Source organism: Lissotriton vulgaris, chromosome 7 (assembly GCF_964263255.1).
Source record: "Lissotriton vulgaris chromosome 7, aLisVul1.2, whole genome shotgun sequence".
Taxonomy (NCBI): Eukaryota; Metazoa; Chordata; class Amphibia; order Caudata; family Salamandridae; genus Lissotriton; species Lissotriton vulgaris.
This window is the reverse complement of record NC_141695.1, coordinates 823,187,935-823,210,780: the sequence shown is the minus strand read 5'-3', so window position 1 is coordinate 823,210,780 and position 22,846 is coordinate 823,187,935. Positions and strand designations below refer to the sequence as shown.

Genomic DNA, 22,846 nt, shown 5'->3' with positions numbered 1-22,846 from the left:
TGTCAGCAAGGCATTTCAATGTTTATTGAAGCCAATTCCAATTCCAAAAATTCTTTATTTCGGCCACATGGGCCATAAAAGATTCAATAAAATACAGTACATATATAACACAGTATTTACATATAAAAAGATCTACTAGATCTGCATGGGGTAAGGAATACATGGTACCAGTTCAGGGGGACATTTTCTTCCTTATTATCCATACTGCCATTAAGAATTTTGAGACAGCAAAGACAATATGGCCCAGGGTGTTAGTTTTCATAACCCTGTATGCCTGTAAGTACTCCCTAAAACCCAGGTTTCGGCACAGGGGTGCTATCCAGCGCTTCCTGGGACTCTGGTAGGCATGGCAAACAAACATTATGTGTAAATCATCTTCGTCCTGGGTTTTGCAACAAGGGCAAAGTTTGTCACCCCCTGTGGACCATTTATGGGTGAATACTTTGGTGGGAAGTGTACCAAACCTCCATTGCAGGAACAATTTCCTCGCCAAAAGAGGAAAGATAAAATCCATAAAAGGTTCGAAAAGATAAGAATTTTTGGATTCCATAAAACGTCCCGTCAAGGTGCCGCTGTTGTGAGCATTATCCATGTCAGCCAGATTTTTGATTTTATAGAGCTGGGTGAGAGTTTTGCGCGTAATCCTTTGACAGCCCTGAGCAGGATCATCCCATAGGTCTGGCAAGTTCAAACTGTGCAACTCCGTCTTGATAAAAGCCAGCCAGGGAATTTTGTTGCTACCATTCAGCCTCAATACATGAACAAGGTCCTGTCTGTAATGGTACAGTTCCTCGGTAGTCCATATCCGGTGCCAGAACTTCACGGGTTTCGACAGGAGGTCTTCGGCAATGGAATGTAAACCCAAGTCTAGTCGTAGGGGGAGGAGTGGCGTACCTTGCGGGAGAGCGAGTAAGCGTCTCAAAAAATTATTTTCCACCGCTGCCAGTGCCTTCCCTGCTTTGTGACCCCACAACTCGCTGCCATACATGGCTGCTGCCTTCGCTTGGGATCTATATGTTTCCAGGGCCGGGCTTACAGGCTTAAAGGTGGACTTGTTTGCTACCTTCAAGAGTGCGCCCGATAGCTGGGATAGTTTCAGCCTTGACCTCGCTATCTGACAGTCCCAGGCTAAGTTTTCTTGTAATGTGTCCCCCAGATATATAAAGGTCGAGACCCTCTCAAGACTAACTTCCCCGAGTTTTGGATTGGGTCTGGTTTTGGTAGGAGGATTGAAGATCATGAACTTAGTTTTTTCAGTGTTCACCTCCAGCCCATGTTGATGACAAAAAAGGCCAAAACCATTCACAATCCTCTGGATTCCCATGGGGGATTTGGAAAGCAGGAGGGTATCGTCAGCAAACATAATTGCCGGGACCCTCCTGCCTGCCAAAAGCGGGGCATCATTGTCCTTAACAGTGTCAAGATGTTGAATGACACTGTTAATGAAAAGACAGAACAGGGTCGGCGCCAAGACACAGCCCTGTCTGACTCCTCGGCGGACCGGAAATTTGCCCGAAAGCTTACCATCCCTCCCACACCTCACTTGTGCATAGTTGTTCTCATGCAACCTGATGATAATACTAAGGAGGTGGGGGGGGTACTCCTAGCTTCTGCAGAACCTCCCATAGTTTCCCTCTAGGGACTAGGTCAAAGGCTGACCTCAGATCCACGAAGACCATGTACAGTCTTCCTCCCTCTAGAGTTACAGTCTTCCAATATAGAAGGAGAAGGCGGAAGATCTGGTCCATGGTCGACGTGTTCTTTCTGAAGCCAGCCTGGAGGGGACTCATGATGTCGTTGTCCTCCACCCAGTCCAGGAGGTGATTAAGGATAAGGCGTGCAAAAAGCTTTTGGGGTACATCTATTAGGCTAATGGGCCTGTAGTTCGCGGGGAGCAGAGTAGACCCCTTCTTATGGATCGGAACAATCTCTGCCCCCAGCCACGACCCGGGGATTGACATACCTCCTAGAATGGCATTAAAAAGAATGAGAAGGTATGGGCCCCAGATGTCCAAGTGATGCCTAAACAGATCCCCAGGTAGCCTATCCAGACCTGGCGCCTTCCCCAATGATAAATGCTTCAGGGCTGCCTCCACTTCCCCCAGGGATAGTTCCAAGTCATAGTCCTGTGCGCCGCAGGGCACTAAGAGGGCTATATCAGGGCAGGAGTTAGTGTCTTGGTAAAGCGCCCCAAAATGGGCCTCCCAAACCTCAGGGGCAATGTTGGGTTCCACTGCTTTTTTAAGTTCCCCTGTCCCATTATTGACAAGGGCCCAAAATTTACGGGAGTCCCTGACTTTTAGGGCATCATGAAGATCTTGCCAGTGATTCCAGTCCCACTCGGTCCTAGCAGTCGCCATCACTGCTTTGTAGTGTTTTCTAAGGTCACATACCTTGGCCTTATTAGACCCCTCTTTTATTGCAGCAATAAGTTCAGACTTTGCTGCCCTGCAGGAGGAGGTATACCAGGTGGGAACATGGGTCTTTTTCTTTCGATTTGGCACCACCGGGTGAAATACCTCAGCCAAATCGCTGACAAGATCCTGGTGGATGCCACCCAGTTTCACATTGTATTCTGGGGTTCTTGGTGCATTTAGAAGTGCGTCCACCTCCATAAGCCTTGGGAGTGCCAGCTCGTATAGCTTACTGATTGCCTCTTCTGAGCTCACAAGCTTACCCCACTTAACCCGGCGCCTGTTAGTTGTAAGGACCAGTTCCCCTGTGTCTCCCCCCGGACTTTCTACCAATGTACCCGCTAAGTGCAGGGGCCACTGGATGTTTAAACAAAGGGCATTGTGGTCACTATCTGACCTGCTTATTACCCTAAAGTCGAGGACTTTAGGCCAGAGTGTAATATCTAACATGATATAATCTATCCTCGACTCATGGCCCCTCCTGTTGAAAGTACACACTGAGGGGGTATCGGACGGGGTACGCCCATTACAAGCCCTCAGTGCGTAGTTCAGGGTAAGGGACATAAGTTGTATTGCAAGGGGGGACCAGACTTTGGGATGAGGGGAAGACGAGGGTGGAACCCCCCAGTAGTCATCCTCGGCCGTGAGGGCACCCTCCAATAAGCCCTCGAGAGGTTCAAAGTGGTAGTTGAAGTCTCCTCCAAGCACCACCTTGAGATCTCCCGGGAGTTGCCCCAGGAAGGAGGACAAGTCGTTTAGGGTTGGTGACTCATTTGGCGCGGCAACAGGTCGCGAGTAGACATTCACAATAGCCCATGATGGTTTACCAGGCCATGTGAGCCGAACGCACTGGATGTCCTGCGAGAACGTGTGCACCTGTTCCGCCTGGCACCCAGTGTGACTCGCGATCCAGATTGCCAAGCCACCTGACGGCCTCCCCCTCCCACCCCATTTGGCAGGGATTTCAAATACTTCAAACCCTCTCCTAGCTTGGGTGTCCCTCGCCCATGTTTCTTGGAGAAGGAGAATGTCGCTACTACCCACCAGATGGTCCCACTCCGGTGTGCCTTCCTTATTTGCAATCCCTGCCACATTCCATGAGACAATTCTCAGGCCCTGATCTGATGGTGGAGGGCCTTGGCCTACAATAGGAGGTGCCGCACAGCCTGTGGGTGGATGGATTCCTGGCAAAACAGTAATGCACTCCGCGATGGCGGATGGACCAGCTAACTCCGCCACCCCCGGTTGCAGAATATGGTCAGTCCCGATGTTGGGTGGAGGCCCCTGTTGACCCAGACTGCCACCCATACTAAGTGATCGATCTTTAACATTATCCTGCAGACCATGCTCAGTTACAGGGGCTACACTCACTCCCGCCCGACTTTGCACCTCATCCGCCATCTTCCCAGGGCTGAAGGATGTGGTGTGTAACTGACTAAGACTGGCCATGTTGCTCCCTAGTTAGTAAGGGGACCTTGTCTGGCTTCTTCTATAGAGTGTGATAGGGAGCCTTCAAATCATTTTTGATCCCCTTGGTATGGTAATGGTATTTCTAGAGCTTCGTAAGCTATCGAGTTATTTGGAACGTCTGTTGCAGTGTAAGTATGAAACAAACGTGTACGTTCGTTCACTGCTGGGAATGTAACCCATGAATAGAATACCTATGTCCTAAATGCTTTGTGTGCCTCAAACACAAAGGTAATGTCCCCACCTGCAATTGTTAGATCACGTTGTAGCAGCTTCAGAGTAATGCATGTCTGCAGTTCTCATGTATGTTTAATGCTGTCGATTCAACCATAAGAATATGTTGCAATTCATAGAGGGTACTCCTATAGGGAGGTCCTTTGTAAGGTTTTAGCTTGAACAGCCTACAGCCAATACATTGGGTTAACCTACTCATATAACAAGAATGTTTCCCTAACACTAAGGATGTCTTCTGTTAATAGGCGTGTAGGCATCTTTGGGTACACACAAGAAAACTACTCAGGCGATCCATTAAATAAGAACCAAGCTAGAATGTTGTCTGAGCCATGTCGTACTGCTTGTACCTCACCGATAAAACTGTGCATTTGTTGGACAACAAACGTCAGGCTTGTGCCTGACTGATTCCTAGCACACCCTCAGGATATGTTAGCCTATATCCCTGCTATCCCACAGTGCACCATCTGCACCCCTAAGCTTACAAGGTAACTAATGTGTATGCAATCTCAGAACATGACAACCCTGAATACCCAAGGAAATTGTAGTAACAGATCTAGAACCCTTTCGCTTTGCCTCACAAGCATACCCAAAGAAGTATACAGAAATTGTCAGCAAGGCATTTCAATGTTTATTGAAGCATTCTGATTCTTGTATAAAATGTGTGCTGCGACAATCAACAGAATTAAACAGATTAGCGTGATGACTGTAGGAGAGTAGGGTCTGCTTCCTATGGTTACCCCCACTTTTTGCTGTGATTCTCTGTTCATTCGACTTTAGTGTGGCTGTGGCCCTGCTAATCAGGCCCACAGCCCAGCTGTTCTCTCTCTAAATTGATACCATGTACTTTAGGTACATACCAGATTGGTTACTGGGTCACCCTTGTGTGCCCTAGGTACCCAGGGCATAGGTGCACCTTAGGCCTATCAGGGGCTGCAGCATGTATTGTGCCACCCCTGGTTTGCCTTCCAACCTGACACCAAAGGTCTGTTCACACAGCCTGGGTAAGGTTCTGTAATCACCCCTTACTTAGATATAGTATATCTATATATACATATAGACACATATGCACCTATAAGTCACTCCTATGGCAGGCCTTAACAATCCTGGAGGCAGAGTGCTTGGTTTTATGTGAAAGGGTGCCCTAGCATGAGCTGAGCCCCTCTGCAGCTTTCGGAACCATCTCCTTATAGCTGTTCTATGATATAGCCATACCATATACTCTTAAGTGCATTATAATCCTCACGACTAACTTTGGTTTGGCTTTATAAAAACATGTTGTGTAAGGTGTCAAACACCTTAGAATACTACCCCCCCCCCCCCGCCAGTCCACCCTTCTAGAGGGAGAAGGCATGTAGTTACTGGTTTACCTGGTTAAAGTTAAAGTTAAACAGAGCCTCAGCATCACAAAATGGATGCTGCTGCCACAGACACGAGTCTGACCTCCTGTTGCTGGATGAAACTCTGGCAGGGGAGGCTTGGACAATAGGTTTTCTGTCCAGGGAGGTGCCAGCACCTCCCCAGACAGGCTTTAGTGTATTGCGGCAGGGAGGGCTGCATTCAGTGAATGCTTTCCAGACACTGCCTGGGGCACACAAGGTGCTCCATGCATTTCCCAGTTCAAACCGGTTGCTGGGGCAGTCTGCCCCAGCTCTGGCATGAAACTGGACAAAGAGAAAGGGGTGTAACCACCCCCTTCCCAGGTCCACCCATAGGAGGGACCTTAAGGGTAGTTCAGCCCCTAAACTTAGTATAAGTATAGGAGCCCAGTCACTAGGACTTTCGATTACCCTGGACGAAACTTTGAAACATAAATCCTAGACCTTCGACATTCCATTTCGACTGGAAGACAGAAGACATATCCCTTGTGGTCAAAGAGTGACCACCCTGTTCAAACAGGCACCAACAGCAACTTTGCCGGTCTGCATTTTTGAGGCTCCAGCTGGATCCCGAAGAATCTGTGACACAGGACACGGACTTCCAGACATCTTTGACCCTGACCTTTGCTCACAGCAAAGCTGAGACACGTGGCGGACACGAGAGACGTGGGACTGGAACTCCTGGACATCCTGCATTTTCAAAGCTGCACTCACTTCATGAGGTAACTCGAAGTCGTGCATTGGGGTACTTGAAGCCCCAGACCCGAGCACCATTTGCACCGAAGCTCAGAGGCCACCACTTTTGCCCCACTTTTGCATTTCAGCTCGATGCATGGTTGCAGTTCCTAGTCCGTTGGCTAATGAGCCCCCCGAACACTTTACTTTAAATCTAACTTGCTTTCCTGGTTGCTCCAGGCTTGCTCCAACTTCTGTTTCAAAGGAGAAGTTCCTCAGACCTTGCTGGTCTGCTCCGAAGCCAATCTCGACATCATGCGTGGGTTGCGTTTGCCAAGGCTTGTTGTGTCCAGTCTGGATACCGACACCGCAGTCAACTGGATCCTTCTAAGGACAGCTCGAATCCAGCTCCTGGTCGTCGTCAACACCTCCTGGTACTCGTGGCTGAAGAGACAAACTTCACATCTTCACCTGAAATTACCTGACATCTGGTGGCATCTTCCTATCGTCGTCCTGGTCACTGGCAAATGACCCAGACTCTGTCCCTTCTGCTTTCAGGTTCTACAGATCTTCGATCCACCCTTGGATCCACCTGGACACTTTTCCTCTGGTAACCTGCAGCAATTCTTTGCAGCTCTCCATTGAAAACGGCGATGAAACCCGACACGAAAAGACACCTATGCACCCGGCTTCCCTGGGTGAGGTAACACGAGTACTTAGGTGCTCCCGTGGTTCTTGACTCTCGAAGTGTCATAGTTTAAAAGGGTTCCATCGTAGTCCATCCGGAAGTGTCCTTAAATTGTATACTTGTAACTTCTACGTTTCCCATAGAAAGTCAATGGTAAACCGCGGCTGTGTTTAGACACTGCACGCGTCTCCCGTGGGCCTCCTACTTCCTAACCTTTGGTCGTTTAGAGTAGCCCCAGCGATTACAAAGGCACCAGACCTGCTTTCTAATTCTCTCCTGGTTCTTATACCACTATTTTGGTTTATGGTTTGTGAGGCCCCTACGGCATAACGTATACTCTGCAACTTATCGTATAGTAATTGAGTAACTTGTATTGTACTTTTACCTCTGACCTCATAAAGAGTGTAGAGGAGTTGTGTTTAGAATAAATACATATATATTTGATATATACCTTGTGTGGTGTCCTTTCATTTGGTTCTCAAGGGATTATAATTGGTAAAATAACTTGCTTAATACGCTCTCTGAAGTCTTAGCCTGATGACTGCTGGTCCATGCTACCACTAGGATAGCTTTCTATAAGGGTGACTTTACAACCACCATCAATAAGGGTCGATTAGACTGGTGCAAGGTGCCCACTACAACTAGTGGACATCATATGCCAGGCTAACTTCTCACAATGTTACAAAAAGGGGGGTTGACCCAATATAGTCACTGGGACCTGGGTATGTAAATTGCTGAGAAAGAGGGGTCCCAGTAAACCAAAGAAAGTTATTTACAACAAGAAAAGGTCAATTATAAAGACAACAAGGTCATTCTGCTATCATTGTTTTTATTTATAATGTAGCTAAGCCACTTATTAAGGCAACCATTATAGATAAAGCATTTACAATATTTAGTACAGTGCCCTGGAAACGGGGAAGGGGAAGTGCGGAGTGAGTGTAGGAAGGGGTAAAGTGACATAAAACCAAAGCCAAAAAGGCTACAATCAATCAAGGATTCTTGTACTAATTTAAATTGACAAAGAACAAAGTTCGATATTGATACTACAAAATACCATGCTTCATGGATATATTTAATAACGTAATTGTGGGAATGAAGCTGAAAAACAAAGAAAAACAGTCGACGTTTCGACCCCTAGTGTGAAGGCAGGCTGAAATTGATCCCTTGCATTGGGGTCTTCATCAGGACAGAGGACAGGGACACAGACCAGGGATGTTTGTTATACTCGGTGGAGAGGGAACCGGTAATCCCACAAAGCAAGATAGATAGGGCCAAGGCTGGAGAACCACGCTCTAATGTCAGATGCGACTGAAGATAGATGGAGGAATCCTTAGTATGCTCCACTGTGATTCAGAGCGGATGCAGTAGCGTCAATGTCATTGACGACTAAGTATTGTGGAAGAAATCATATGATGGTATCGATGGGAAATTCTATTTATACATCCCAGCTTCTAGCATAAGACAAGGACGGTGGACTCCAAATGTTTAATATGGTACTTCCTAGCCTAGTCTTGTGTAGGTCTGCCACATCCCTGCCTAGGTGGTCTAACTCCCACTACTTGAGGTTTAGTAACATCAAGCTGTCTGTCTTTAGAGCTGGAGATCTCTCATCTTAGTAAGCATGAATCAAAGGAGCAGGAATGATGGCATGTAGTGACCTCGCTGGGTCAGCTGAGTGCTCCTCTGACTAAATAAGGGAGTTGTTCTGTATATAAACAGCACCCATGTGGTCATGTTGCAACCCCTGTCAGGCTGCAATTGTTTATTCTAGTTGGATAGCATTGTTGCCTACTGGACGATAACAAATAACATTAGCACAGTTAACTTTTTCCCTTGTACTGAATGACCAAGGTGTCGTGATGTTATACTTATGCAGTGGAAATGTAAGCAATGCAGATTCAGAGAATGTTAGCCTGCGTGGTCACGCACAAAAATGTACGTCAAAAGTCGTTAAAAGAGAAAGAAACTTAAGGAACGTGAGCATGTAAATGGTGGAGCTTCTAACCAGGCCTATCCTGACCACGTGACACTCGGAAGACTAGTTATCAACTCAGGAAGGACTGGCCTGTGACCGCGACAATGGCTGACTGGTAGTCCAGTGGTGGCTGGCCTTCGGCCAGACCAGAGAGGACTTTGTAGGACGTCTACCCTGGAACCAGGACTCCCTCACCATCTTCAAGGACCAAGGAACACCTGCAGGAAGAACCCTTTGACTGTGTTGCATCCACATCATCCTTAGAGCATCTTCAGCATACTTCATCCTTTACATCAGGACCAATCTATAGGAACCCATTGTAATGCGGATAAAGTGTCTTGCACTGCTGAGAGAGTGCTTCTCCTTTGAATGTAACTGTTCACAATGACCTTGCTAGTCCCCCTGACTAGCTCCCTGTCAGGGTTGGTCACCCCAAGCACTACAAACCAACCGCATTTACACCTACCCATGTTTTCCTTGAAAACATTTCTAAGTGTCCAATGTGTGGACTTTGCCAAGACTTGTTCGCAGTTGAGTGAAATTGCTTTGATTTTTTTATTGCTTATACAATCTATATCTCCAGAACCCTCTAATGCATACTTTTCATTCTAGTGTTTAACTTATGAAAATACAGTCTATTTCCATAAATTGGTGTCAGATTTCTTGAGTGGTTTTCTTCTTCATTTGTTTTAGTGCTGTTTAAATACTTTACACTTGTTCCCCAGTGTAAGCTTTGCTGCTCAGTGTCAGAGCTACCCAGGGTTGAGCTTAGGGTTTGTCAGATGAAGCCCACAGGTCCTAAAGGGGTCGGTTAGTGCATTACATGGTGAGGCTGCACAAACACACCATATAATACTTCCATTTCCTCACAACTATGGATTCTGGGACTGCCAAAGTACAAAGTCAACAACTGTAGAGAGGCCTTTCATCCTCATAGGCTTCTCTAAGCAATTTACTGACTGTGGTTCTAAAGACTCTTAAGGGAGCTTCTGCTCTCGCAAGGCAATGCAGCCATCGTGGGCACAGCCACATGGCTGCACTCCACTGTGGCTGAACATGATGAAGAAGCATGTGATCCACGAGGAGAAACAATCCAAGGAAGCGTTGCTTCGGTATGATGTTAACCCTGCACTGTCATCTACTGTGAGGCCCTGTATGAGGCACTCTACTCATCCAAAGAGAAGGGCGATCAGCTGAGAATATGCAGCTTCACAGAGAGGTCGTTGAAGCCAATGTTTTCTGCTTAAGGAAAGTATAGAGTAGGAATGAAGATCAGATGCATTTTTTTATCCCGTTTCTAATTTATAGTGAGGAGTATAGACCTTTTGGTAGACTGTGAGAATACTGGTCTGCGGCGGTTAGTGAGCTATGAACCGTCAATTAAGTTGATTGGTAAGTAACTGACCTATTATGTGCAGTTTACAATTCAGAGAGAAAAAAAACTAATGTATAGTATAGTTTCCCCGACATGCTCACCAGTGTTAGACATTACCAAACGTAGGTAAAGAAAGCCTTGATTAAATCTTGTCAGAGAGTCCCAAGGCGAGAAGAAAGGGTATGGTATTTATGCTGTGTTTTATGCGTGTTTTGCAGAAAACTTAGGGCCAGATGTAGGTCGCCAAATACTGGTCGGTAACGGCCGATTTCGGACGTTACCGACCGGTATTTGGGATTTGACATGTAGGTGGCCTTATATTTACAGAATTGGTATATTTACCGATTCGGTAAATTTACCGATTCTGTAAATTACAGAATCGGTAAATTTACCGAATCAGTAAATCCAGATGTAGGTGGCACTTCAAACAGTGCCACAGGCCATTACCGATTCGTTATTTACCATGTAATACTATTGCATGGTAAATAACAAATTCCTGTGTACATGCACATCTGTGCATGTACACCTGTGCCATGTGGCACACATACATGCCCTAAGGGCATGTATGTGTGTCACATGGCACACAAGCCAAAATCAGGGGTGCAACAGGGTGTCAAAGTGACACCCTGTCCCCCTTGTAAATTCGGTAATTTTACCGAATCAGTATTTACCGATTCTGTAATTGACATTGGTTCCTATGGGCCTCAAGGCCCATAGGAATCAATAGCAATTACCGAATCGGTAAATAACGATTCGGTAATTACCGAATGTTACAGATTCGGTAAAAAAATCGGTAAAAATACCTACATAGCATTTACCGATTTCTAAATACCAAATCGGTAAAATTCGGTATTAACGAATCGGTACATGCCATTTACCTACATCTGGCCCTTAGTTTGTTACAGGAAGGAGATACTGAGGCTATGTGAGACATAGTTAAATTATCTTAGTGAATTGAATAGTGGAGGAAGAACTGGTTTAGAGACTTTCTTTTTTCGCTTCCTAGGGAACAGGTGGTGATGGCCTATGGATGAGACCAAACAAAATGATGGAGAAAAGAGATCCCAAGCATGAACCATAGCTGGCATCTTTCTTCTCTTCCCCTTTCCTCTGGGTTCTTCTACTATAATCCTGTCTAGTTCAGTTGTCTAGTGTGGAGTGTACAGGGCCATGGGAGGACAGTCTACATTCTACACAACTTATCTGTGATAGCCTAGAGGTACATCCAATTGGAGGGTAAATCATATGAGGAGGAGGAAAGCTTGCCTGGCACACAAAAAAAAATATTGGAATATGTAATCTACATTCAGGGAATTAACAGTTGCTCATATCAGAATTCTACGGCCATCTCACCCTAATGCGAAGAAGTAGATCCGCATACCAGGCTGCCAGTCCGTACAAAGACGGGTAGGCACGGTTTGTCCATGTCTCGGGCACGTTATCATAGAAAAGGGAATTGGACAGCTCTTCCATAAGTGATGTGATAGTGAGTTCTCCCTGGGGAAACATAAGCACAAATGGGTTAACACATACTTGCTTATGCAGTGTATTGAAGTAATACACAGTTGATGAGATTCTAAACTTTTAGCTCATTACTAGATCACTAAACATCCACAATTCAGCTCAATTGGTGCAAGACAATGACAGCTACAACTCATTTTGGTATGACTGGTTGTAAATCTAAGTTTGTGTTATCTTCAGGGACTGCAAGAAAACAATGCAGAGTCTAAGGTAACCACACGCACAAATGTTACACAAGTTGGCACAAGGCTATGATGCTGCAGTCACCAATACCACAAGAAGGCCCTGTCAATCATCTTTATTTAATCATCCACAAATTTCCAAGTTTTTTGGCAGAGATATCATTTTAAGAGTATCAGAGGGAAGTAGATCGGATCAGTTAAAAAGTTTGGTGATCATGAGGAGGGAAAAAATATGACCTTAGTTTTCGGAGAGATTAGTACTTTTAAGCAACTGTGGAGGCACTCTGTGATGGATGACAATGAGACAGTCCTAAACACGTGCTTCAGAATCAGGCGATAATATCCCTGAGTGTAATAGTGTCCTGTAAAAAAAAGGAGAGATTCACTAGCAAAGTTCATTCTCATGAACTTAGATAAAGCATGATCCTTTCTTTACAAATTCATTATTGGAAATCAGGTTTCAGATTTGGTGCTTGTGGAATTTGCAAAAGGTTAAGGTAAAATGTTAAAGACTTTACTGGGAAATCTGGCCCCAAGATATTTTCAGACTGTAAGCTGGCACCGACGTATTCAGTTATGAGCCCCTCAACTTCTCCCAAAATCTCAGAATGAGGAACATAGCAACACCTATTAGCAAGAATGGTGTGATTACTAAAAGAAAAAGTTACTTACCTTCGGTAACAGTGCGTCTGTAAGAGACATATGTAGTTATATATTCCTTCCCTTAGAATTACCCCCAGGCATCCGACTGGATCCGGAGAATTTTTTTCATAGTGGTACGCCTGCGCGTTGGTAGGTGGTCGGTTGACTCCGCGTCTGTCGTCCGCTTCCTGGTCGCCAGGATGACATCATGGACGCTGCCCTTGCGCACTGACGTCAGTTCTGAGACGACTTTCCACGTCAGAAGTGCAGAGCTGTGCAAGACACTGACCGCTGGTGCACAAAACTAGGGCCCTGGAAGGGAGTTCCTATCCCTAGAAGTCAGTTCACTGAACGGGGAGGATGTGTGGGGCGGTAAGGAATCTATAACTACATATGTCTCTTGCAGATACTTCGTTACTGAAGGTAAGTAACTTGTTCATCTGAAAGAGACTGTATATAGATTCCTTACCTTAGAATAGTGCCCCTGCACTCTCAAGTGTTTGGTGCTCGAGGCCCTCCACCGTCCGCTCCCGCCTCCCAGCTGTCATGGACTCCCCAACCCCAATTTAATGGCAGCCACTGCGGGAACAGGCGAGCAAGACCACTGACCCATTGTCAGTGAAATTGCTCCCCCTCCCTCGCAGCTCCACCATTAAGTGAGGCCTGCCCCTGCAGTTTCGAGTGTTTGGTGCTCGAGGCCCTCCTCCAACCCGCAGGTTTCCTTTTTTATTCTCCTTTCTGCATTTCTGCTCCTTTCTGCTCTATTTCCTTTTTACATTACTCCTCATTTTCCCTCCTTTCCTGCCCGCTTTCCCTGCTGCCCTCGTGGCCCTTCCCCCCAGCGTGACCGGCCCAATCCAGCTCGCCTCCACGCTGTCCAACCCTCCCCGACCCCTACTTAATGGCGGCCGAAGGCCCGCCAAAGGCAAGCCCGCCTGTGCCCGTCCGCAACCTGACCGCGACCGGCACAAGGAATCCTGGACCTCTGTACGGCCAACGCTATGACCCAGCAGCACTCCACGCACTCAGCCTGGACTGCAATAACAACTGCATGCTAGCCTCAGAAGCCGACACCCATGGACCCTTCAGCTATAACCGCTGCAGACAAACTTACAGCACCGCTAGGAACACTAACCCAGCACAACCTGACCGCAAGAACACGCCCGTACCGAAGACCCGGCAATGCATCCTCCTCAACGTCCGATCCCTCCAAAAACACACCACCGAAATCTGGGACCTCCTTGACAGCACCACCCCGGACGTGGCATTCTTCAACGAAACCTGGACCAACACCACCTCGGGTACAGACATCATCATTTCCCAAGAATACAAGATCTCCAGGAAGGACCGCCAGGGGGAGGAATTGCCATAGTCCACAAATCCACCCTCCCCTTCGTCGGGGAGTGTGACCACCGACCTAATGGAACACCTTCACTTCATGATACTGACCAGCCCTACCACCACCCTCCAAGGAACCCTCATCTACCTGCCCCCCTGGACGACACGGACTGTTCACCAACTCCATCATAGACATCATCTCCCCACATGCCATCGCATCCACCAACTACACCCTGCTGGGAGACCTCAACTTGCACTTCGACAACCAATTGGACCCCAACACCACATCCCTCCTGGACAACCTCCACAACATTGGACTCCACCAAATCATGACAGAATCAACGCAATCAGCAGGACACACCCTCGACCCCCACTTCACACAGGAAACTCCATCACCTTCAGCTACACCACTGAACTCCCGTTGACTGACCACCAATGCTTTCACTTCATCTTCAGAACACCCACCATCCACAGACACCAGCACGTGCTCCTACAAAGAAACTGGACCAGGGAGCGGTTGATGGTGTGGCGGAGTATGGGTGTGATGGTGTCGGCGGCTCTGTTGAAGAAACTGGACCAGAATCACCAACGACCAGCTCACTTCGTCACTCAGCAACTCCACCCCAACCATCGCGTGAAACGACGACCCAACCCCGCATCGCGAACCCTGCACAGATGGATCTCCGACAGCGCCAACACCATAGTCACCCTCACGAAAAACAACACCCACGCCAAGAAAGCCAGATGGTTTACCACCGAACTTCGAGAATCCAGACACACTTGCCACCGCCTCAAAAAGGGCTGGAGGAACACTAAATCCACAGAACACAACAACTTCAGAGCCGCTACCAATGCCCCCCACCAACTCATCAGAAAAACAAGAAAAAAGCGATTGAAGACAGAATCTCCACACATGCACACAACAGCAAAGAACTCTTCAACATCATCAAGGAGTTTGTCCAACCGACCAGCGAGTCGACAGATATTCCTCCTTCACAAGACCTCTGCGACAAACTCAGCACCTTCTTTCGCCACTAAGGGCCATATGTAGGTAAACCATGAATACCGATTCCTTAATACCGAATATTACCAATTCAGTGTTAAGGAATCGGAAAAAGCGATGTAGATAAAAAATCGTAAACATTTACCGATTCGCTAAAAATCGGTAAAAAATACCGATTCGGAACAAATCGGTAAAAAAAAAAAATGAAACAGCAATACCGATTCTGAATTACTGAATCCATTACAGTAATTTAAAAATTCGTAATTTGATGAATCAGCCAATCCTGTGTCATCCAATTACCTCCCAACAGGAAGTGGCCACACCCAGGCAGCTGCACTGAACCTCGAGCAGGCAGGTGACCTGAGGAGCCAGGAGCTTTATATCCTCACAGCTACAGAAAAAAACAAAAAAACGTCTGAAATGGCAAGCCAGGAGGGAGAGAAGGAGGCAACTGAAAGGAAAAGGAAGATGAATTTCAGTGAGAAGGAGCTGGAGGTGCTGATACAGGATGTGAGTCAGGACCACGACAAGCTGTTTGGGAAGCAGTCCCTCCATGTGCCCGAGTCTCAGAAGAGACAGATCTGGAGTGGGATACAGAGCAAGATCAATGCAATTGATGTCACCCAGCGGTCCATTGAGGACATAAAGAAGAGGTGGTACGACCTCAGGAAGACGGCCAAGGAAAGGATGGCTGAGAGGCAGTGGCAGGCTGGCAAAACTGGCGGAGGGAAGAATAAAGCACCTGCACCAACACCACTGGAACTGATGGTAGAGTCCACCCTCCAGGTGGAGGATGTGAGTGGCGTGGGAGACGCAGACAGCTCTGCCAGAGCAGCAAGGAAACAAGGTAAGATGCATGCCCAGCATGCTGTGCTACCCCCTCCCCAACCCCAATCCCCATAGTGGCATAGGGGCTCCCACTCCACTTCATGTCTTACTCATTACCTGCTATGAATTGTGGGAGATGTAGTCCTAGGGAAAACAATAGCATGTGAAAGTAATTGGCAAGCTCAGGACAGTCACTGTGATCATTAGGCATGATGTTTAATGTAATGCAAATGCAGCCAGATAAGTGAGTACATCTACATTCTGTCATTACAGGCGAGCCATCTCGCAGTGCTGCAGAGGGGAGCAGAACAAAGACAGCCAGGCCAGAGGGGATGCAACATGATGAAGGGAGAATGCCTGCAGGGCACACAAGCTCCGCACAACCACCACCACCACCACCTACTCCATCACTGACATCACCACAGCGCCAGGGAACGCCGCCATCTCCTCATGCGCAATCAGCACTGCAACAATCACCACCACCACCACCACAGTCAGGCAGGAGGCATGCCATGGCCACCGTCCAGCAGATGGAGGAGCGGTAAGAGGAGGGCACAGGGGGCCAACAGTCCTCAAGGCTTCAAACATGAAGAAAGTGTCTTCGCTGGACTGGAAGGCAACATGCTCAAGGTCCAGCGCCTGCAATGGAGGGAGATGCGTACATTGAACAGAGAGGTGGCCCACATGAACAAACACATGTGCAGGATCAAAAAGGGCATTAGTTTAATGGGCGACAACATGTGTGAGGGAATGATGGGAATTGCAACCTCTGTAGACAACCTATGCAGCCTGTTGGAGCAGGAACGTAATTGTAGGCACAGGGAGAGACAGAGACTCCAGGCCTATACCAAGGCAGTGAACAGGCTGGCCACTGCTACCTCCCTCATTTGTCCTAGGTCTATCGCCATGCAGGAGGAGGTGGCGCATTGTAGCAGGGAGGTGGCCAGGGGCATGGTCTCTATGACCTCTGCATTAGAACTGCTGCAGAACGTGAAGGCGGCCACAATGGAAGGGGGGGCAGTGAGGAGGATACCAGCCGTGGTAGCATTATGCCCTCTCCCACCGAGGACAGGAGGCGCAGCGAACGCCACAGCGCTGCCCAGGATCAATCTGACACTACAGACAGTGTGGCCAAGGAACGTGCACATGCAGCGCGTGGCGCAGAAAATAGGGCCAACTGCTATTTGGCAATCATTAGATGGGTGATGTAACCCATGTCTTTATAGACACTGCTTCCAATCCTGGTGGTGTGCTGATTAAACACCATTACACTAAAACTGTTACTGGCTTTGTGTCATTACTCACTCAGAAATAGTTAGACGTTATCTCTGCCCGTCTGTGTCTCCCATCCTGTTCAACTGCAACACCAGTTGCGCAGGGCTCTGGCTGGGGATCGTCCTCGCCCTCCTCCTCAGAGTCAGTTAGTTCCACTGCTGTTCCTTTTTTGGTGGCTAGATTATGGAGCATTGCACATGTTGCAATTATTTTGCAGCACTTGATGGGGCTGTACTGACGTGCACCTCCACTTTTGTGGAGGCAACGGAATCTGCTTTTAAACAGTCCAAAGGTGCGCTCCACTACGTTGCGTGTGCTCCTATGTGCCACATTGTATCTCCTCTCCCTTGGTGTGGTTGGGTTGAGGTATGATGTGAGTAGGTAGGACCGAAGAGCATATGCGCTGTCACCTAAATGCAAAAGAAAGTGCCATTAATGTGTGTCACCAATAGGTTGAGCCAAGGAATACCTCAGGGTGTGTGACATTGATTTACCTAGTAGGTATCCTTCACCAAATCCACCAGCAGCCACATGTGTATGGATACCACTGTTCCTGAATATGTACGAGTCGTGGGTACTCACTGGGAATCTTGCCCCAATGTCAGTTATGATGAATTTTGCATCACATATCACCTGCACATTTATAGAGTGAGTGGATTTGCGGTTGTGATAAATGTATTCTGTTGCTGCAGGTGGGCAGATTGGTATGTGGGTCCCGTCGACGCAGCCAATGACGTGTGGGAACTGCGCCATTTGGTAGAAATCCAGCTTGGTCTTCTGTAGCTCCGCCTGTTTACTGGGGAAGGTTATGTAATGATGCATTCGGTCCATCATGGCGTCCAGGAAGGTGTTGAAAAATCTGGATAGGCAGCTCTGTGACACACCACCTACTGCAGCTATCACACCCTGGTAGCTTCCTGATGCCAGGAGGTGTAGGCAACAGAGCACCTGTACATGGGTGGGTATTGCGTGCGCCCTTGGTGTCTGATGCTCAAGATATGGTTTCAGGTCCCGTATGAGGTCAAGGATGGTGTGTGGGTGCAGCCTGTACCTCTCATGGATTTCAGGTTCAGTCAATTGGAACAATGTGACGCGCAGTCTCTACACCTGCTCTTCCCGTCTCCAAATCCTCACTCCCGCTGCTCTCAAACGTAGCCGCCTTGCTTTGAGGTAGAGGCCCGCCATTGTGTTCACACTGTTGCATTTCGGGGCTCTTTTTAAGCACTGCACCTGATTACCACCTGCTCTGGATCAGTGGTAAATAACGAATCGTTAATACCGAATTTGGTCATATTCGGTATTACCAATTTTTGCTACATCGCATTTTGGCATTTTAACGATTCGTTATTTACCGATTCGGTACTGTTTGTTTCGGTGTTCACCGATCGGTAAATAAGGAATCGGTAAATATTTACTGATTCGTTATTACCGATGGCATTCGGTAATACGTACATCGCACAGGGCCATATACCGGTCGGTAAAAGCCACAATTAACCGATTTTCGGCTTTACCGACCGGTATTTGGCATCCTACATATGGCCCATAATCAAGAGCATCTACGACAACTTCGACGAAGACAACCAACACACTGATGCCCCCCCCACCCACCCCTGACACCCTGGCCAGCGATCCACAACTGGACATTCCTCATCACCGAAGACACACTGAAGACAATGAAGTCAATTCACTCCGGGGCCCCCACGACCCTTGCCCCAACCACATCTTCAACAGACCCACCGACACCATTGCACCCATACTCCGCCACACCATCAACCGCTCCCTGGCGACCGCCTCGTTCCCCAACGACTGGAAACACGCAGAGGTCAACCCCCTTCAGAAGAAACCCTCGCCGGACCCCATGGACCTCAGAAACTACAGACCCATCTCCCTGCTCCCGTTCCCAGCGAGAAAGCCATTAACAGCCAACTTGCCAAATTCATCGAAGAGCACAACATCCTCAACTCCTCCCAATCCGGCTTCAGAAAAAAACACAGTACGGAAACTGCCCTCCTCGCCGCAACAGACGACATTCACACCCTACTGGACAAAGGAGAAACAGTAGCTCTCATCCTCCTCGACCTCTCAGCAGTATTCAAAACAGTCTCTCACCGCACCCTAATATGCAGATTCCTTGACGAAGGGATACAGGACAAGGCCCTCGAATGGATTTGCTCCTTCCTCACCGGCAGATGCAGTGGGTCAGACTCCCCCCTTTGCTCTCAGATCCTGCACCAACCACCTGTGGAGTCCCTCAGGGGTCCTCTCTCAGCCCTACGCTCTTCAACATCTACATGGTTCCACTCACCCCCATTGTTGGAAGCCAACACAGCCAGACATAACTTTTGAGAAGCAAGGAAGCCGTCACCAAATGGATGAAAAACAGCTGCCTATAACTAAACACCAACAAGACAGACGTACTCATCATGGGCCCAAACTCCGATGCCTGGAACGACACCTGTTGGCCCTCCGCCCTCGGAAACCCGCCCATCCCCACGGACCATGCACGCAACCTGGAAATCATCCTGGACTTCGAGCCCAAAATGGACCACCAGATCAACTCTGTCTCGTCCTCCTGCTTCCACACCCTCCACCTCCTATGTAAGACCTTCAAATGGATCCCCCGTGAACACAGAAAGACCAACACCTGCCCTGGCCACCAGGAGACTCGACATCGGCAACACACTCTACGCTGGAATTAACAAAAACCTCACCGCAAGCTTCAGAACATCCAGAATGCTGCTGCAAGACTTGTCCTCAACCTGCCAAGACATTGCCACAACTCCCAGCACCTGTGCACACTCCACTGGCTCCTCATCGAGGCCAGAGTCACCTTCAAGATGCTCACCGACGCACATAAGACCCTCCATGACACCGGACCAGCATACCTGAACAGCCGACTCAATTTCCACACACCCCGAAGGACTCTACGATCAGCCCTGCTCTCCTACGCCGTGGTTCCCCGCACCAGAAAGACTAGATTGGGAGGCCACTTCTTCTCCTTCCTGGTGGCCAAAGCCTGGCATGCCCTTACGCTCCACCTCCGACAGACAACATCGCTTTCCCTCTTTGCAAGAAACCTCAAAACCTGTCTCTTCGACTGACCCCCTCCTTGATGGACTGGAACCTGCACCCCCTCCCCCTCTACCCACCTTGAGACCATTACGAGTGAGTATTTGCGCTTTACAAATGCCTGATTGATTGATTGTATGCCCCAGCATTGCCAACCCAAAGGTGGCTCTGCAAACTAAGTTCACACCAGGAAGTACTGGAGAACAGAACGGCCAAAGAAGCAGTCTCTCCGGACTTGGCTGTCCAGGCAGTAATGTTTTGTTAATGTGTGCAGGGATGCCCACATGGCTGCCTGACAGATGTCAAGTAAGGGAACTCCACGTCCCAAAGCAGTGGTGACTACCATCGCCCTGGTAGAGTGGGCGCGCTGTCCCACTGGACGTTTCTTTTTAGCCAAAGAACAGCAGATCTTAATGCATAGAACAACCCATCAAGAGAGGGTATGTTCGTGCACTGCCCAACCTTTCTTAGCGCCCACATAACCCACGACTAGTTGATCGACCACCAAGTCTTTTGTGTGGTCAAGGTAGAAAGACAGCTCACGTTTTGGGTCCACACAGTGGGGTATTTCCTCCTCTTTGGGAGGGTGCAGAGGTGGGAAGAAGGTGGGAAATGTGATGGTCCGACCTATGTTGAAAGAGGTAACCACTTTGGGCTGAAAAGAGGGCCTAGTACAGAGGATTACTTTGTCCGGATGGACAGCAAGAAAGGGAGGTTTGGAAGATAAGGCCTGAAGCTCACTCACCCTGCCAGCAGAGGTGATGGCAAGCAAGAAAGCAGTCTTCAAAGTAAGGAGACGAGGAGGACAATTATGTAGTGGTTGAAAGGGAGCGCGCATAAGATAAGTGAGTACAAGTTTCAAGTCCCACTGGGGCATTACGAAAGGAGAAGGAGGAAAGAGATGAGTAAGGCTGATCAGGAATGCGAAGAAAGGCCTAAATGGCTGAAAGATAGCCTTTAAGACTGCCCAGAGCAGAGCCTTGCTGGGCCAAAGAAAGAATGAAGAGGAGAACCTCTGAAAGAGGGGCAGAAAGGGGATCAACAGCCTCTGCTGTGCACCATGCTACAAATTTGTTCCATCTACAGGCGTATACCGTTTTAGTGGAGGGATGCCTGGCTGCCAAGATGACATTACAGACTTCGGGAGGAAGGTCGCACTGTCACTGCTCAATCTCCATGCAAGTCGGTAGAGGCTGAGGGGGCGCTAGGTGGTGCACAACCAAACTGGCCACACACCAGTGAGGCTCTAAACACTCAGCTGCATTATATTTAATTTATCCTTTTCTAACCTGCAGCGAATCCGTTCCAAAAGCGTAGCCACTCTCTTCACTCCAGCTGTGCTTGCTCCAGTGAAGGGATTGCTGCCCTGCAAGCCTGTTCGGAGATCCCGGGAATGGATTTGAAGAGCCGCGGGATGCGGGGACAGATCAGATTGGAGACTTGTGCGGGCCCCGCTGCTACGTGACCCCGGGGATCCCACGTGGCTGCGGGCCCGGTCGCGGCCATCATACCGCCATTTCACTTCTGTCCCTGCTGGCGGCCCATGGATACCGGAGTGGACGACCTCCCTGCTGGCGCCCACAGCCCTTGAACAGACGTGGTAACACTAGCGTGCACTGACTCATCGCTGAACATCCCGGTCGCTGGCATTGGACTGGGTAATTTCTGGCGGGGCTAAGCGGCAACGGACTCTCACGAAAAAGCTGTGACGACGATCTCAGCTGTTTCTCATCGGTGGAGTTCGCCGCAATCCCCACGTCATCGGCTACATTACCAGCACGGCTTGATGGGGCGGTAAGTGAGGACAGAGGCCACACTTCTACTGCAATGGTCTTGGACAGGTGCGGCAGCGCAGAGGAAACACAGCATTTCTCTACCATTGCATAGTGGCGCAACATCAGTGGCTGAGTTGCTACCCTATGACTGCCACATCTTGTTAGGTCTCGCTGGTCTCTACACTAGAGCGGCCTACTGTGAGTGGGGCCTACTGGTAACATTGACCTGTGTCATTCCCTGCTCTGCCTGCAGTGCCCCTGTATTCGACGCCACCATTAAGAACCGGGTGCTGAGGCAACTGGGAGTTGATTGGCTGCATCACAATTGGTACTTGCTGACATCCCTGCTGGGAAGCCATACCTCTTTATTTCAAGATAGTTGGAGGAGAAGCCCCTTTATCTGCGCATTGCTTTTTGACATTCTTCTGCAGCGCCTCCTCCGGGGCAACGCCTGCTGGGCCTTGTTCCTGCGCCATCAGCGCTAAACGCACAGATTTGGCTCTACTCTTCCTCACCCCTCTGAGTTTCCTAAGACGGCTGCCATTGTGATCTACGCTAGTAGCGCTTCCTCACTCCCGTGTGCAGACAAACCAGCGACAGTAAATACTGGACAGACGGGAGTACAGTACCTCTTAGTCCGGAGTGGGGGCTATGAAGAAGAGGGACTTGACGTACCTCTGAGAGCAAATCCTGAATCCCCAAACATTTGCTCAAGCAAGCCCGACAAATAACAAGGAGGGTCTACAGTACACAAGAGGAACACAAGAGAATAAATAAATAAAAGCAGAAAGGCTGAATCGCTGTTGCCACCTATCCACGTGTTGTCATCCCTTACAGACAGCATGGCCAAACCAGATGGCCACCAGCCCAAGCTGGTCTTCGAAGCTAAGAAGGTGGTTATGTGATTCAGCCTGGAAGAATCCACCCACTCTAGTGTGGATCAAATACAGATGCAGGCCTCAACATCTGAAGTGGAGGTCAAAGGTCAAAACATTGCTCATCTCTATGC

General features: G+C 48.5%; 1 protein-coding gene across 1 annotated transcript in view; it reads right to left on the bottom strand.

Annotated features, from left to right (window-relative positions):
• DNAH17 (dynein axonemal heavy chain 17) overlaps positions 1 to 22,846 on the bottom strand; it is a 15,539,113-nt gene that overhangs the window by 421,045 nt on the left and 15,095,222 nt on the right. Inside the window, exon 80 of the mRNA XM_086931082.1 lies at positions 11,558 to 11,701. Within this exon, the coding sequence (XP_086787208.1) occupies positions 11,558 to 11,701 (144 nt within the window). The remainder of the gene's footprint in view (positions 1 to 11,557; positions 11,702 to 22,846) is intronic.